The sequence below is a fragment of the Panthera leo genome, chromosome D1, assembly GCF_018350215.1.
Source record: "Panthera leo isolate Ple1 chromosome D1, P.leo_Ple1_pat1.1, whole genome shotgun sequence".
NCBI classification, from domain to species: Eukaryota; Metazoa; Chordata; class Mammalia; order Carnivora; family Felidae; genus Panthera; species Panthera leo.
The window spans coordinates 100600516-100617398 of NC_056688.1; the positions used below are offsets into that span (position 1 = coordinate 100600516).

A 16883-nucleotide genomic window follows, 5' to 3' on the forward strand; every position below is an offset into this window, starting at 1 on the left:
CAATGTCACTCATAGTTAAATACATTCAAATTTAAATTCCAGTTATATATCTTTTCAACTATCAGATTAACAAAATGACCTTTTTGATAAATGTCTTTTAACAAACAGTGCTGAAAACGATATGGGAAACAATCAACCCCACACATTTTTGGTAGGAGTTTAAGTGGGTGCAATCTCTCAGGGAGTGATTTTCAACATGGATGCTAATTTCAACTGCACCTACACATAGGTCTGGTGATTCTGTTTGCTGCAGATAATCCCACTCATGGGTACAAAGATAATCATAGCAGCCTTTTCCATGTTGGCAAACAGTAAGAAACAACTTCAATGCCCCTCACAATGGAGCCAAATGAATCAGGGAATGGTATTTTATGCAATCGCTGATAAAAAATGAAATTGTCAACACAATATGCAATGATTTCTAAAATATGCTGTAAAGTAGAAGAGTTCAGGACTGTCTGCTGAGGACAGCAATATTTTTATTAGCAATATCACACATGCATAGACTCATATCAACTAATTGTATTTGAGAGAGTACCAAAATAGCATAATATATGTGGCCTCAGGGTAGGAAAATTGCATTCTTGGTAACACAGTTAGGGGGATGACCTTCCTTTTAAAATACTGTCTTTGGTGAGTGAGAATATGTTATAATCATGTTGCATTAAAAATAAAGCTTTTAAACACCTTAGTAGATGGTTTGTTATTCACATTGGCATATGACTCATTCATAACACTGTCTTCTGATGTAGGCTGTGGGAACAGCAAGATTCTTGGAGCTAGAGTAAGATTGAGGAGTCTGAGTAAGAGGGTGATTCGGCTATAGGGACAGTTTTGGACTTAAGGCTCTTTACCCCATCATGCACCACCACACTGCCATTCGCTACATGTGCTCCTGAAGTCTTAGGAGTTTGCCAGATATGCTCCTGGTCAAACACTTCAGCAAACAGTAATGAAAACTTGTTTGTGGTTTCTAAAGATTAAGTATTATAAAAAGACACCTATATATTATCTATCTATCTATCAATTATCTATCTATCTATCTATCTATCTATCATCTATCTATCATCTCTATCTATCATCTATCATCTTCTATCATCTATCTATCCTATCTATACCTATGTCTATCTATCTATCTATCTATCTATCTATCTATCTATATATCTATCTATCTATATCATCTATCATCTATCTATATCTATATCTATCTCTATCTATCTATCAATCATCTATCTATCTATCTATTTATCTATCTATCTATCTATCTTCTACTTATTTATCATCTATCTATATCATCATCATCCATTATCTATCATCTATATATGTATATATCTATCATCGTCCTCTATCATCTATCTATCATCTACCTGATAGAGACTGAAACATTTGTATAGTTCACATAAAAATAAATATGAGTGACTTACATTAGAATGAAGCAACATAAGGTAGGTAATTTTTATCTGTTCGCTTATGGATTTAAGCACCTAGAAAAAATGTATATAGTTAATATAAGTATTCTTTGAGTGAATGGAATAATTAAGAGAATTTCCTACTGATACAACCCAATAGTGTTTGGTCCTATTCAATACTCAGTTACCACTGAAAAGGGAAGCCTACTCCATCCCAAATAAAGCCATCATCTCCATGGACCGTTTACTGGAACACTCAAAAAATGTTATTTCCAATTGACTATCTCTATGTCAGGAGCTGCTGTGCATTTATTTTATTTCCATCTTCTCAGTTTAGATTGTAAAGTACTTCCAGAAAATTCACCAAACTTTCTTTCCTTCCCACAAATGGCTTTTATGTATTAGATGCATACTGTGGCATTGATCAGATTAATTTTCCCTGAGTATTAAATACAACTAAGTTAATTCCCAACACAAATCTTACTGATTTTGATAAGAGCTTATGTAAAGGTTAGGATGTTCAGTTGTTCTGTTTTCTTCACAAGGTAATTTGGCCACTTTTTACTCAAATGAGAATTAAAAAGAACAAAAAAAAGTGTTTCTAAAGTTCTGTCTGATTATCTGGGACCAGGATCTCTTCAATGTCACTAAGACTCAGGTTCTTACCTGCATGCTAGAAGACAAAATCGGTCTCCGATTTATCCCACACTTTCTGAAATCCACGGTCACACGGAATTTTGACTGGGAAATGCTTCTCTTTTCCTTTTCCTATGGTAGTATTTAAATATGAATGATGATAGAGTCTGGGGAAGGTCATTCCCTAAAGTGTTCCTTCCCTTTTAATTAAGAAGCATGAACTAGATGTGATAAAGAACTTAATATTTAATATAATTAGATTACGAGAAAAAAGGTGATATATTCTTGCAGTTAAAGCTGTTTATTTGAATCATAAATGTCATCTTTTGACTGGAATAAGAAAAAAATATTATCTATAATCCAGTGTCCAAGACGTGGTTCCTGATTCCATTATCCAAGAAATTGAATTGGGACTTCTTAAAGAAATGGCTGATTCTAGGTATGGGGTGGGGAATGTACAAGATGAACTGGAATACCTTGTAATGCTAGAAAGTAAGAAAGTGCTAATGCACACACACACGTACGCTCACGCTGTGATAACAATATGCCAAGGGGACACAGGAGCAAACTGAAATAGCCCCTAGTGCCAAAAGCAGGAAAAAATCGAGCAACAAAATAAATGACACTGAATTGAAATATAACTCATAGTATTAAAAATTCATGAGTTCATATTGATGTAGCAATGAAATAAATAGCTAATAAATAGGGGGTAATAGACAAATCTCCCATAAAAAAGAATTCCTAATGATTATGTAGGTACCCTGCGCTCAAAGAGTCATAGGATAACTCTCAATCCTTCCAAAAGGCACATTGTGGAATGGGGCAGGGTGGGGAGGTAAATTTATAGGGAGAAGAAATGTGACAAACACTAGCTCAACTAGGTGATCAAGGTTAACATCAACAGTGATGAGTCCCATTGAAAGTATATACTCACTTGTACGAAGTGATGAACATGGCACTTTTCCTCTGTGACCTCTCTCCCAATAACCCACAACACCAGTCTAATCTTGAGTAAAATATCAGACAAACCCCAAATGAAAGTTTTTATATAAAATGTCTGGCTAGTTCTCAAAACGTCAAGTTCACCAAAAAAAAAAAAAAAAAAAGAAAAGTTAAGCATACACTTATGATCAGCACTGAGGAAGGTGTAGCACTGTTGAATCGTTGTATTACACACCTGAAACTAATATATAATAAAGTATGAAACTGTATGTTAGTTACACTTGAAATAAATAAATAAGAGAACAGTCGGAGGAACTGTCACTGCCTGGAAGTGCTGAAGGAGACATTGACAATGGAGTGTAAGGTGGCATGCTGGATGGGGTTCTGGAGAAGAAAAATGGCATTAAAAACAAAGTACGGTAAAACCTTGGATTGCGAGTAACTTGTTCTGTGAGTGTTCTGCAAGACAAGCAAATATTTCAAATAAAAATTTAACTTGATAAACGAGCGATGTCTTGCAATACAAGTACTACATCATGCCTAACATCACACGATCACAACTGAGCCAATGGTTCTTCTCTCTCTCTCTGTCTCTCATTGTGAGATTGTGGGTGATCATCTCCTATGCTCAGATGCTTGGTCTCAGGCCATGGTGTTTGGTAGAAATCAGTGATTTTTCAGGAGATTGGAAGGTGCCCGCAACTGGAACTAGTGTATTTTTTGTCACTCCAAAGCATCTATGGACAGTCCTTTGCTTTTCCATACAAGAGTAAGCTGAGGAATCCTTTGTTTCCTTCTAGGTCAGGCTGCCTGCAGATACAGACCCTTTCCTCTGCTGTCTTTTTGACAGTTATAGCAAATACAGTATATGACAAGTGCTTATTAATATTGTACTACAGTTAACATCCGTGCTAGCAAAAGATGCAGAAGAAGATTCCATTGAGCCAATAGATAGCAGTGATTTTGTTACTGATAGTGAAAGTCATCCCGCGTAATAATTCTCCACTCTCTTATTACCTTCACACCAGCCACGAAGATTTTCAAAGGAGAGTGCAGGTTAATTTGTTTATTTTTCTTATATGTTGTATTTTCTTTATTATTTGGTACTATATTACAGTATCGTAATCATTTTTATAAGAATATTTTTTGGTTTGTGGAATGAATCACCTGAGTTTCCATTATTTCTTGCGGGGAAATTTGCTTTGATATACAAGTGCTTTGGGTTATAAGCATGTTCCTGGGAATGAATTATGCTCACAAGCCAAGGTTTTACTGTACCCTGAATAAAGTATGGATATTAGTTAAAAATCATGTGTTCACATCAAGTGAATTAGTTGTGACAAATGTACCATAGTATGTAAGATGACAACAGGAGAAACTGAGTGCACGGTATATGGGAATTCTCTGTATCATTTCCACAATTCCCGTGTAAATGTAAACCTGTTATAAAATATAAAGTTTATTAAAAATAAACAGCTTATTTCATTTAAAACATCATCAAAGTTTACCTGTGTTTTAGCATGGCTCAGAAATTTCTTCCTTTTCAATGCTGGGTAACATTCCATTGGATGTATGCCACATATTATTTATTCATACGTTGATGGACACTTGGGCTGCTTCCATATTTTGGCTATCATGAATAATGCTGCAATGGACATGAGTGTACAAATATCTCTTCCAGTCCCCACTTTCAATTCTTCTGCTATAACCCAGAAGTAGAAATCCTGGATCACATGGTCAGTCTATTTTTAACTTTCTGAAGAAAGTCATAGTGTGATTCACAGTGGCTGTGCCATTTTTATATCCATTTTTTTTGTTTTTGAAATTTGTTTAATGTTTATGTATTTTTGAGAGAGACAGAGACAGAATGCGAGTGGGGTAGGGGCAGAGACAGAGGGATCCAAAGCAGAATCCGAAGCAGGCTCCAGGCTCCGAGCTGTCAGCACAGAGCCCAACGCGGGGCTTGAACTCACGAGCTGTGAGATCACGACCTGAGCCGAAGTCGGACGCTCAACTGACTGAGCCACCCAGGCGCCCCACAATTTTTATATTCTTATGAACAGTGTGTACACAAGTGTTTACTGATGCTGAGTATCTTTTCATGTGCTCTTTACCCATTTGCATACAGGTATGTTTTGAGAAATATTTATTCAAGTCCTTTGTTGATACTGAGGTGTCAGAATTCCACGAGTTGCCATTTTACTCTGTTGACATTGACCTTTGATATGTAGAAATCTTTAATTTTGAGGCAGTTTAATTAATTAATTGATTTCTTCTGGGCCTGTGTTTTGGTGTCATATTCAAGAACTTAATGTGTAAGCTAATATCCTGAAGCTTTTTTTTTTCATTTATATTTTCTTCTAAACATTTTATAGTTTTAGCTCTTATATTTATGTCTTGATCCATTTTGAGTTTATTTTGGATACGGTATATGTTAAAGGTCAACCTTCATTCTTTTCCACATGAATATCTAGTTTTTCCAAAACCGTTTGTTGAAAAAACTCTTTTTCCCCTTGGATGATCTTGGCACCCTTGTCTTTTCACCATATTTATGATGGTGTATTTCTGGGCTCTCGAATTGATTCCATTTGTCTATGTGCCTGTCTTTATGCCAGTACCACACTGTTTTGATTATTGTAGCTTTATAATAAGCTTTAAAATCAGGAGATGTGAGACATACAGCTTTCTCTTTTCAAGAATTTTTTTAAGCTAAAGATCACTTGAGGTTCCATATGAACCTTTCAACTGAGTGTTCTCTACCTGTAAAATTATCATTGAGGTTTTATAGGGGTTATATTAAATATGTATTGTTTTAGATATTATCGACATCTAAACAATTATTGAATCTCCTGATCCATGAAAAAATGTGGTATCTTTCAGAGTACACACACACACACACACACACACACACACACATACATATGAAGAGATTTATTATCAAGAATTGGCTTTTGTGTATATGGAGGCTGGAAAGTGCAAAAGCTGTACAGTCAATGTCCCATTCTGAGCCTAAAGACCAGAAACTGCTATAAACCAGTAAGAGCTGATGTCCCAGTTAGGGTCCAGAGGCAGAAGGCTGCTGTAGAATGAGGAAGAATAATGTGTCAGTGTGCCAGCCATCAGACAGGAAGAGATAATGGTTCAGTTCAAAGGCTCATGGGCAGGAAACTTCCCTCTTACTCAGGGGAGATCAGCCATTTGTAATTTTCAGGTCTTTATTTGGTTGGATGAGGACCCTACATCAGTGAGAGCAATCTGCTTTATTCAGTCTACCAATTCAAGTGTTAATCCCAGCCAGAAAAACCTCATACTCATGACACAAAGCAATAGTCGAAAAAATATTTTGTGCACCCTGTGGCCCAGGCAAGTTAACGTATAAAATTAGCCAACACAAGTCCATTGTTTATCAATCTAGCACCTATACATATCACCTTAAGCCATACTTAATCTCTAAATAAAGACAACACAAGGTCACAATTCCACCTAACATTATACAACTGTCCTGCATACAACTGAAATGCACTAAACTCTCCACAAGAAGGGAAGGTAAAGTTTTGGGGTGATTATTTTCTTCTTGATATTCAGTAAGTTAAATACTGTGATAGAAACTAAGAAATACAAAAATGGCATTATAGAAAGGAAGCAACATTTTTGCTAGTGAATCACTAAGGATAACAATGTGTGGTGCCTCTCCCATTTCTATCCTTTGATTACAGGACCTGGCTATGGGAGGAACAGCAGCATATAATGGGTGCTGATTCAGAACACACACGGCCTTCCAGAGAACTGAAGACTCTTGCTCAATCCCTGCAAGGTATTGCCACCCAGCTGGTACTATAACTAATTCTGTAAAGGGTCATCCCACCATTTTATCAGGACAATTGCCTCAAGATAATGGCAAATATGGCAAGACCAGTGAATTCCACGAACATGAGTCCATTGTGACACTTCATTTGCTGTGAAGTGAAATCACTGATAAGAAGCAATGCTGTATCTAAAACTATGATGGTGGATAAAAAAATTCTTTAAGTGCGTGGATGGTAGTTGTGGCAGAAGCATTGCATGCAGGGAAGGCAGATACATATCCAAACAAGTGCCTATCCCAGTAAGAACAAATTATTACCCTTCCATGATGGAAGCAATCCAGTGTAATCAACCTGAAACCAGGCTGATCATGCTGAGTAATGGTGCCATATTGAAGACTCAATGTTGTTTCTGTTGCTGGTGGACACTTATCAGTGGTCATGGCCAGGCTAGCTTTGGTGGGTGGAAGTCTATATTGTTGAGCTCATATATAACCTCCATCCCTGCCACCATGGCCACTTTGTTCATGAGTCCATTGGGAGATGATGGGAGTGGCTGGGGAAAGAGGCTGACTGGTATCCACAAAATGGGTCATCCTATCCACTTGATTATTAAAAATCCACCCTTGCTGGTCAGTGTTTGGTGAGCATTCACAAGGGACATAAATATCTTCATGTGTTTTTACTCATTCATAATGGTATGTAAACATGCCTCTTCCTCAAATTTTCTTGTTACCAATTTTCCAATAATGTTTCTTATAAGTCCCTGCCCATTTAGCCAAACCATTGGCCAAAACCCATAAATAAGTATACATTGCACATCAGACCATTTCTCCTTCCATGAAAGTGAAGAACCAGGTACACTGCTTGAAATTCTACTCATTGAAAGAATTTCCCTATGACATTGACCGTTAGGGATTTTCCGTAATGGGGCTGTAGTGCTGCATCTATTCACTTTTGAGCTGTGCCCACATATTGCTGTAGAATTATCTGTATAATAGCCCAAGTCGAATTATCTAATAGCCCAATTATCTGTATAAGGCCCAAGTCTTTTTTCCTTCTGTCAATTGATCACAGTGAACTCCCTGGCCCCGCCCCCCCCCCCCCCCCCGCCCCCGATAAGGCCTTGGGTGTAGGCTGGGAAAGAGAAGGCATTGTAGCAAAAGTGGGGACTGTAACATTTGGCCATTTTTTTCATGTAATTTTGCCTTCGGTTCCTGCTTGGGTCAGATCACATATACAGCAGTCTCTTTATTTTGGGGGAATATGTTTCAAGATCCCCAGTGGATGCCTGGAACTGGATAGTACTGAACCCTATACATACTATGTTTTTTTTTCTATACATACATACCTGTGATAAAGTTTAATTTATAAATTAGGCACAATAAGCAGTTAACAACAATAATAAAATAGGTATGGTTATTCCTTTTATCCAGTGCACAATTAGGTTAATAAAAGACCATAGGCCCCTATTGGAGAAGACTGAAGGAAGGATTAATATATACATTTTTGGCAAAAAAAAGTGTATACATACACACACACACATTTTTGGCAATGTCCTGGGGTTCTTCTGCAAGAGATCCAATCTCCCCTTGATTCAAGGAATTTTGAGTCTATAAACTGGTTCCGGTCTGGAAATTGATTGCCAGACCATGAATCTCTGTCTGTATGATTAAGTTACACTTTTGTTTACTTAACCTAGAACTTTTTTGCTAACACGGATCAAGTAAGACTTGAATAGGCTTCCTCTCGATTTCGCTTCTAGGAACACCATCATGAACTAGTGAACACTTTAAGTTGGCTTGTATTGATTATTCTGACTGCTATTTTGATTCCGCTGTCGTTTATGGGGAGCACACCCACCTTGCCTTTAAGGAGGCTGAGTATTGGGGCACGTGGATGGTTCGGTCAGTTAAGCATCCAAGTTTTGATCTCGGCTCACGTCATGACCTCACAGTTCGTGAGTTCGAGCCCTGTATTGGGCTCTGTGCTGGCAGCATGGAGCGTGTTTGAAATTCGGTCTCTCCCTGTCTCTGCTCCTCTCTCTCTCATGCTCTCTTTGTGTCTCTCTTGAAATAAATAAATAAATAAATAAATAAATAAATAAATAAATAAATTTAAAAAATTAAAAAAAAATAAAAAGGTTGAGTGTTAACACTTGGCCACTGTTACCTGGGATCACATAACTCCCACTGCACTGGGATTTCCCAGTTCAGTGACCCTAGCTCCCATGAGAGTTTTGGCCTACAGAAAGCAGTGTTGCAGAGCTTTTCAAGGGTGCTGGGACTCACCTGACAAATTTATTTCTTATGGTCATGATCAAAGATGTATCTTCTGGACACTCCCAGGATGGTTAAGTATCTTAAATGACAAATCCATTCTAACCCTACAATTTCCCTATACCTTTATTTTATTTTGAGAGAGAGAGAGAGCATGGGGTGGGGCAGAGAGAATGGGAGAGAGAGAATCCCGAGCAGGGTTTGCACAGTCAGCTCAAAGCCCCACTTGGGGCTTGATTTCATGAAACGTGAGATCATGACCTGAACCGATATCAAGAGTCAGACCCTTAACTGACTGAGCCACCCAGATGCCCCTTTTTTATACCTTTAAATCTCTCCCTCCACATTAAACCAAAGAAGGTGTGGGTTTCTAATTTGCTTACCTTTGGTTCATGTTTTAGCTAACAAGCTGAAAAGCTGTTAGCTTTTCCTCAGTCCCCCAGCTGCAACATTAAATGAAGAATCTCGGGGTGCCTGGGTGGCTCAGTTGGTTGAGAGTCCAACTTCAGCTCGGGTCATGATCTCATGGTTCATGGGTTCGAGCCCCACATTGGGCTTTCTGCTGTCAGCTCAGAGCCTGGAGCCTGCTTCGAATTCTGTGTCTCCCTGTCTCTGCCCCTTCCCCGCTCGTGCTTGGTCTCTCTTTCTCTCTCTCTCAAAAATAAATAAAAACATAAAAAAAGTAAAAATAAATAAATGAGAATCTCTACTTAGTGAACCCATATCGATGAATTTGGTTTGGAGTGCCTGGGTGGCTCAGTCAGTTAAACATCCAGCTCTTGATTTTGGCTCAGGTCATAATCTCACAGTTTGTGAGATCAAGTCCTGTGTCTTGTCCTGAGTGGGGCTTTGTGCTGGGTGTGGAGCCTGCTTAAGATTCTCTCCCTCTACTGCTCTCTCTATAAACAAACAAACAAATAAATTTGGCTTCATTGAATTTTGTTTCTCCCATGATTATCCTATCCTTTTTTTTTTTTTTTTGAAAGAGTGGGAGCAGGGGAGAGAGGCAGAATGAGAGAGAGAGAGAGAGAGAGAGAGAGAGAGGGAGAGAGAGAACCCTAAGTAAGCCTCACACCCAGTGTGGAGCCCAGCATGGGGTCCAGCGCGGGGCTGGATTCCACGACCCGGGTCACCTTAGCCAAAATCAAGTGTTGGATGCTTCCCCACTGAGCCACCCAAGAGTCCCCATCCTATATTTTTAGTATCCGTTCCCACATGTATTCCACAGATTTCTGTCTTTAAAAATTGGAAAACTCAAGTTGTTATTTTGGAGTGTAATATGCTCCTCATGGATTATACTTTGTACCTCACCTTTAGGGGCCTGCAGGGACTCAAGTCTAGTTATGGGTCTAGGAGCAAAGAGAGTGGAGGGGTGGGTCCTGAGGAGAATCAGCCAGTTCTCTCAGGGAAACCGCCTCCGGAGGGGCCATTACAGTTTCGTCAGGCAATGCACAGTTAATCCTTTAGACTAAGAGGGAGAAGCCACTTCAACTGGCAAAGAAGACCCATATTCTCTGTTTGTTCCCTCCTCCTCCCTGTAATCTAAGGAAGAATCTGGCTTTCATCCATGACTGTTTTTTCTCAAATCGTCATCCTATATCAAGTTCTTTTGTTTATACTCTTAAATATTTCTTAAACTCTTTTCTATCTTTCTGTGTCAGTCTGGGTCCCCTAGATGCAGACTCTGCGAGGGGGAGTTTTAGAAAAGTGATTAACAAGGAGAAGGGCTGAGAGAGAAGAAGCTGAGGAGTGTAGTAGGAGAAGAAAGTTGGGGTCCCAACTGGAGCTTGGCTTCAGCCTCGAGCCATGGGAGCTCTGGGGTTTACGTTGTAATACAGGACTGGTTCCGCCTTGAGTCAAAGGAATGAGCCTTTTTTACCCTTGTTCCTCTCATTCATTGGCCACTGCTGGGTCCTGGGATGGTGGGCATAGCCTACAATTTTCTCTGGTGCAAATGTACAGAAAATATGGGGCTCTGAGCTCTGAGCTGTTAGTAGACCAGACACACAGCAGCTGGGGGCACTGGAGGATTGAAGAGAAATGGAGACGGACACAGCAGTGCCCACAGCATTCCGCATCCCCACTGGCGCCACCAGAGTTCAGGCCTCCATCCTTTCACACCCAAATTACCACAGCAACATCCCAACCTCTTCTGCCGCCACTCTTGTCCCTTTCAGTTTCCTACACTGACAACCCATATAGTTATCTTAAACTCATATTAAAGTGCATCACTCACTGGCTTAAGAGGTCTTTCCGTATTTGCCCCGTGGTATTTAGCGGTAAGATTGAACATGATTCTGAGACCAGTCTTCATCTTCCCTGTTCCTGTCTATCCAGGTTCATGTCACGCTGCCGACCATTTTTAAGCTCATTGTCCAGCACATCGCCTGGCACGCGGTGAGAGCTCAATAAACAATTGTTGAATGAACAGATGAATTAACAACCACATGCACACTGATTTTCACCCTCTGGCCCTCGTTATATATTCTCTCTGGTAGGAATGCTCTCACTCCCCCTGATGCATACATGCTCATTCTGCAAACCTGGTTTCAAGCTTGAAGTTTCATTTTTTATGTCCTTTCATCTTGGGAACTTTCCTGAACCCCTGAGTCTTTGTCGTGTGTCCCTCCAACATGCTTTCATAGCACCCTGTGCTGCCACTATCTTACCATTTATAACACGGTGTCGTCATTTTCTGCTCCCCTCCGGGTGCCTCTCAGTGGAGCCTAAGCTCTGTGAAGAAAGACCCGGGTTCCTCTCTATTCACCACTGAAGCCCCAGCAACTATCAATCTGTCGGAGCTATTCTTTGGGCTCAAGAAATGTCTGTTGATTAATGAGGGAGGGATGGAAGGAATAAATGGGATATATTTATCCTGAAGTTGTTTTGTGTGTAGGGAGAGCCACGTATGTTTACAAACACCTTTTCATAATGAAATGTTACCAAAAAGTAATCTAACTGATGGAGAAAAATAACAGAAACAGCTCACATTCATAAGATGATGAAATCTTGCTGAGAGCAGGGGGAATATCAAGGTAAGCTATTCTCGTACTGAACACCTCAGGTTCAATTTTTTTCCTCATTACCCAGTTTAAGCAGGAGTAAAAAACAAATTGTGGTTTCTCTAAGAGATCTAGCCAGAGTTCTGAGTCGGAATCAGATAAAAGGAGGAAAAAAAATTCCCTACCCACCAGTATTTTTTTTCTCTACATTTTATTGACTTTGTTCACCTTCTTTTATACTTTTATTTTTTATTCACTATTTATCACGCACTATACATTATTCTACTTGTAGAAGGTATTCTGAGTTATCAGGTAAATACTTTATGGAGTATAAATGTATATTAAAAAATAAAAATTTCTGTCTGACATTACAATATTCTTTTATTTGAGTCATTGCATTTTCTATGGCTTACCAGCATAAGATGGGTGACGTGAACAATACAAAATGATTCTGAAGTCTGCGAGGAAATTTGGACACATGGCATAATATTCTTCACTTAGCTCTTAGAGTTTAAATGGGTACATACCACAATATCACAGTGAACTAATTATCATAAACTATGTTATAGTTTTCTATAAAATTGAGTTAAGTTATTAATGAAAAGTTCTTAGAATTTATAGTTAATGAATTAATATAAATATCATATACAATAGTATAAATAACTATATATAATTATGATATATAATATATGTATATAATAATATGACATGTGTACGTACACCACATTTTACATATTATATATTATATATGTGGCATCCGGCATAGCCTTTAGTTCATGGTAGCTATTATAATTATCTTTCTATCATCTTTGCCTGGTGCTGTATCAGAGCGTGTAAGAGCACGGTCTTATAAATCAGGTATATTCTGATTAATGACTCTCATATACCTATTTTGATACTTCCCCCTTCCGTTTCCTCACCTATAAAGTGGGGATAATAACAGTGCCTATTTCTTTGGATTGTCCTAGAGATTGGTGCTCAATATCAATATAATTTTACATTAGAATTTAATTTTTAATTTCTTAATTAGAATGAAAGCTTATGAATCCATATACATGAATGAAGCTAGGAAAACTAAGCCCCAATTTGGTAGAGTTGTCCAAATATGCAAAGAGTGATCCTGGGTTAGTTTTTTGTCTTTTTCTTGCACCCATTTCTGCTCTTTTCAATGCAGCATCTATGATTCATACCAGTCATTTTTTTCCTTCTATATCTTATAGGTATTCCTTGCTGAGATCATCCAAAATGTCTTTTCGATCCTTGCTTCCATTGAATCAATGTTGTGCTTCACGCATATTTATTTCTCCCCTGAAATAGCTTTCCTACTACACAATTTCCTAATGGCATTTTTCATCTGGTCATTTCTCAAGGTATAGATTAGAGGATTTAACATGGGAGTTATCGTAGTGTAGAACACTGCCACTGCTTTGTCAATAGATAAAGTAGCTGCGGGTCTCATGTACACAAATATGCAGGGCACAAAGAATAAGACGACCACCGTGATGTGGGAGGCACAGGTGGAGAGGGCTTTGCGCCTTGCCTCCAAGCTGTGGTTCCTTAGGGAGCGCAGAATGACCACATAGGAGACCATCAAGAGGAGGAAGTTTAACAGACAGATGAATCCACTGTTGGCAGCAACGAAGAGCCCTAGAGTGTGCGTATCAGTGCAGGCAAGATTGAGCAAAGGGTTCAGATCACACATAAAGTGGTCTATGATGTTAGGGCCACAGAAGGGTAATGGGATGATGAAGAGGATCTGTATGGTTGCATGAAGAAAGCCTCCCACCCACACCACTCCCATTAACAGGCCACACACCCGCCGATTCATGATGGTCGTGTAGTGCAATGGCTTGCAGATGGCCACATAGCGGTCATAGGCCATCACAGTAAGCAGGATGACATCAGCACCTCCAAAGAAATGTTCCCCAAAGATTTGGGTAATACATACATTGAATAGGATGGTCTTCTTCTCACGGAGTGAATCTACAATCAGTGTAGGGGTATTGACAGAGGAATAACAGGCATCAATGAAGGAGAGATAGGCCAAGAAAAAGTACATGGGGGACCCCAATAATGGGCTGGCAGTGATAGTGACCACGGTGAGCCCATTTCCTACCACAGAGATGATGTAGATGGCCAAAAACATAACAAATATGATTTTCTGCATCTTTGGATTCTCTGTGAGCCCCAGTAGAACAAACTCCGTCACGTTGTTCCTATTCTCCATTATTTCATATTATGGTTGATTACATTACCTGAAAAGAAAAAGCTTTTTTGATTAATGCAACCTTGAATTTGAGGCTCTTCATCTAGTAAATAACAAATGCCTAGATTCTGTAGAGTTGTGGATTCTCACGAGGTTTTTTTGAGATAGAAAGTAAGATCTGAGTTTTTGACGATGACTTAAAATATCTCCTGGGTGAAGATTCTGTTAAGAGCATTGACATGAGAAACTTTGTAAACACACAGGCAGGAGATCACCTGTGCACACCTCCTCATCTGAGAAGACTTAGGGCCTATCTTGAAGTTGTCATATTGCAGCTAAGTGTGAAAAAAGTGGTAGGAAATGGATGTAAAGGCTATGAATGCAACGCTAGGAATTTTTCCTTTATCCTTAGGAAATGGAGAACCATGGAAGGTAATTGAGAATATGAACGGGAGGGCGAAGAGGAGTTGGAGGAAGGGTGAATCTTGGATACAACTCTCGTAAAGACCTTTGTGCGTCTTGGATGAAGTCGGCTGAGGGTCAGTAAGGGGATGGAAGTCAGAGAAAGAAAGCCCCATATCCAAACTATTTATAATAGTTGACAAAAAGTGTAACAGGGTATTTCTTAAGAGAATAGTATAAAGGGCTCTAGGAGTTACTATAAAGTAATTGATAATGCATGTTACCAAATGCCAGTAATATTATAAAAGATAATAAGTATATTTTTAATGATTTATTGCTATATGCATGGTATGGTAGTAACCTGTGTGATTTACATTATTTCATCCATTTTGCAAATGTAGAAACAATCTCAGAGACTGATGTTAACAGTAATAATAATGATACTATTAACTAAAACTACTAGATACTTGTTGTGTTCTGGTTTTGCAGAAATGTGGTTGTTTCATCGTCACTACAAACCCATGAGATGATGGAGCACCTTGATGGCTCAATTCGTTAAGCGGAGCCCTTGGTTCCATCTCAGGTCATGGTCTCGCAGTTGTGAGATCCAGCCCCGTGTCAGGTTCCACGGGGAGCCTTGCTTGAGTTTCCCTCTCTCACCCTCTACTGCTCGTGCTCTCTCTCTTTCTTTCTCTAAAAAACAAACAAACAAACAAACAAACAAACAAATATATATATATGATTACCACTATTATTTTATACTTACTGTATACAGTAGGAAATACAATATAGAGAAGTTAAGGGTCCTGTCCAAGATCAAGCAGAGAATAAAGGGCAGAGCCAAGATTATATCACATTATACTTGTTGACTTTTTTCTTCCAAAATTTTAATACATTCCCTACATTGTTATGTTACTACAAACAATGCTGAACTCGTTATCTCTTTTTGATATGACCATAATAATTATAATGACTTTAATACCACTTCAGAAGCAAGTGTTCATGAAGCAATTTCATCAACAGACACACAAACACACACACACACACACACACACACACACACACGATCACCAAGTATCAACACATCCAAATCACTAAATACATCAGAATCACTAAATATTAACAAAAATGTGGTGCTGCTTTCATTGAATATCCCTTTGACCTTGGCCTCTTCCACAGCCCCATTTCCTCCCTTCCCAATCTGCTTGCAAACATGGGTCCCCAGACTCTGCTAAATGTTGAAAATGACTACCACAGTTGTTACGTGTAATGTATTGGTTGTAGAACTAGAGAGACCATATTGGAATCTTGCCTTTTCCACTTGCAACTTCTTTTATCCCAGGTACATTTCTTGGCACCCTACATCCTTGTTTCCTCAGGTATAAAGTGACAATGATAATATCCATGTCCTGGGTGTTATGAGAATTGATTGAGGAAACATACATGAACATAGCCACCACATTACTGTGGGCACACAAAAAACTTACACCAATTTTTGTGACTGTGCCTGCACCTAGGAGATAGAGAGAATTGGCGTTTTGAGTGAAATACAGAAAAACATTTGACCATGCAACAAGCTCAGGAAGATTAATCTCTAATTTTACTTTTCAGGAAGGCACAGAGACCCACATTATCTGTAGCAGTTAATCTAAGGAAGGGCTGTCCCTGTTCATGCTTGGGCTAAATGACAGATGATCTATTTCATGTATTACTCATATGTATGTCTTTTCTGTGTTTGGAGTGTATTTACATTTGATTTTCATGCTCATGATTTGTCTTGGATGTTAAGGGAGAGGTCTCATGCAATACCAAGTGCCTGGTTGGTCAGAGAGCTGGGTCCTACAACATTTCACAATCTCTGTGAGCCTCAGATTGTTCATTTGCCAAATTAGGCCAATGACACTTATCAACTATCTTCTGAAGAACCTGGGAGAGGATAAAATATTACTATACTTAAAAGTGTTGAAACATAGTGATTACTATACAGAGAAGGTAACCCTCTTTAAGATGCTTCAACGCTGTTGAAAAACTTACCTTGTACTCTTAGATGATCTTAATGATGTTTGGGGGTTCTCAGAAATAATCCCATCTTCTAACTGACCTCTTCTTGGATAAGAAACTTACACTATGAAAGTTATGGCACACTCAGACTGAGACTACTTAGGTAATTCAGTAACAAATCAATAGCTGTGCAGAAAGTGTTT

The 16883-nt window shown here is 38.8% G+C and overlaps 1 protein-coding gene across 1 annotated transcript; it reads right to left on the reverse strand.

Moving 5' to 3' along the window:
* Positions 1-13368: 13368 nt before the first annotated feature.
* LOC122199816 (olfactory receptor 4C46-like) lies at positions 13369-14298 on the reverse strand. Its single transcript, XM_042905156.1, has one exon. The coding sequence runs from the start codon at positions 14296-14298 to the stop codon at positions 13369-13371; it is 930 nt and encodes a 309-aa protein (XP_042761090.1).
* Positions 14299-16883: the final 2585 nt, after the last annotated feature.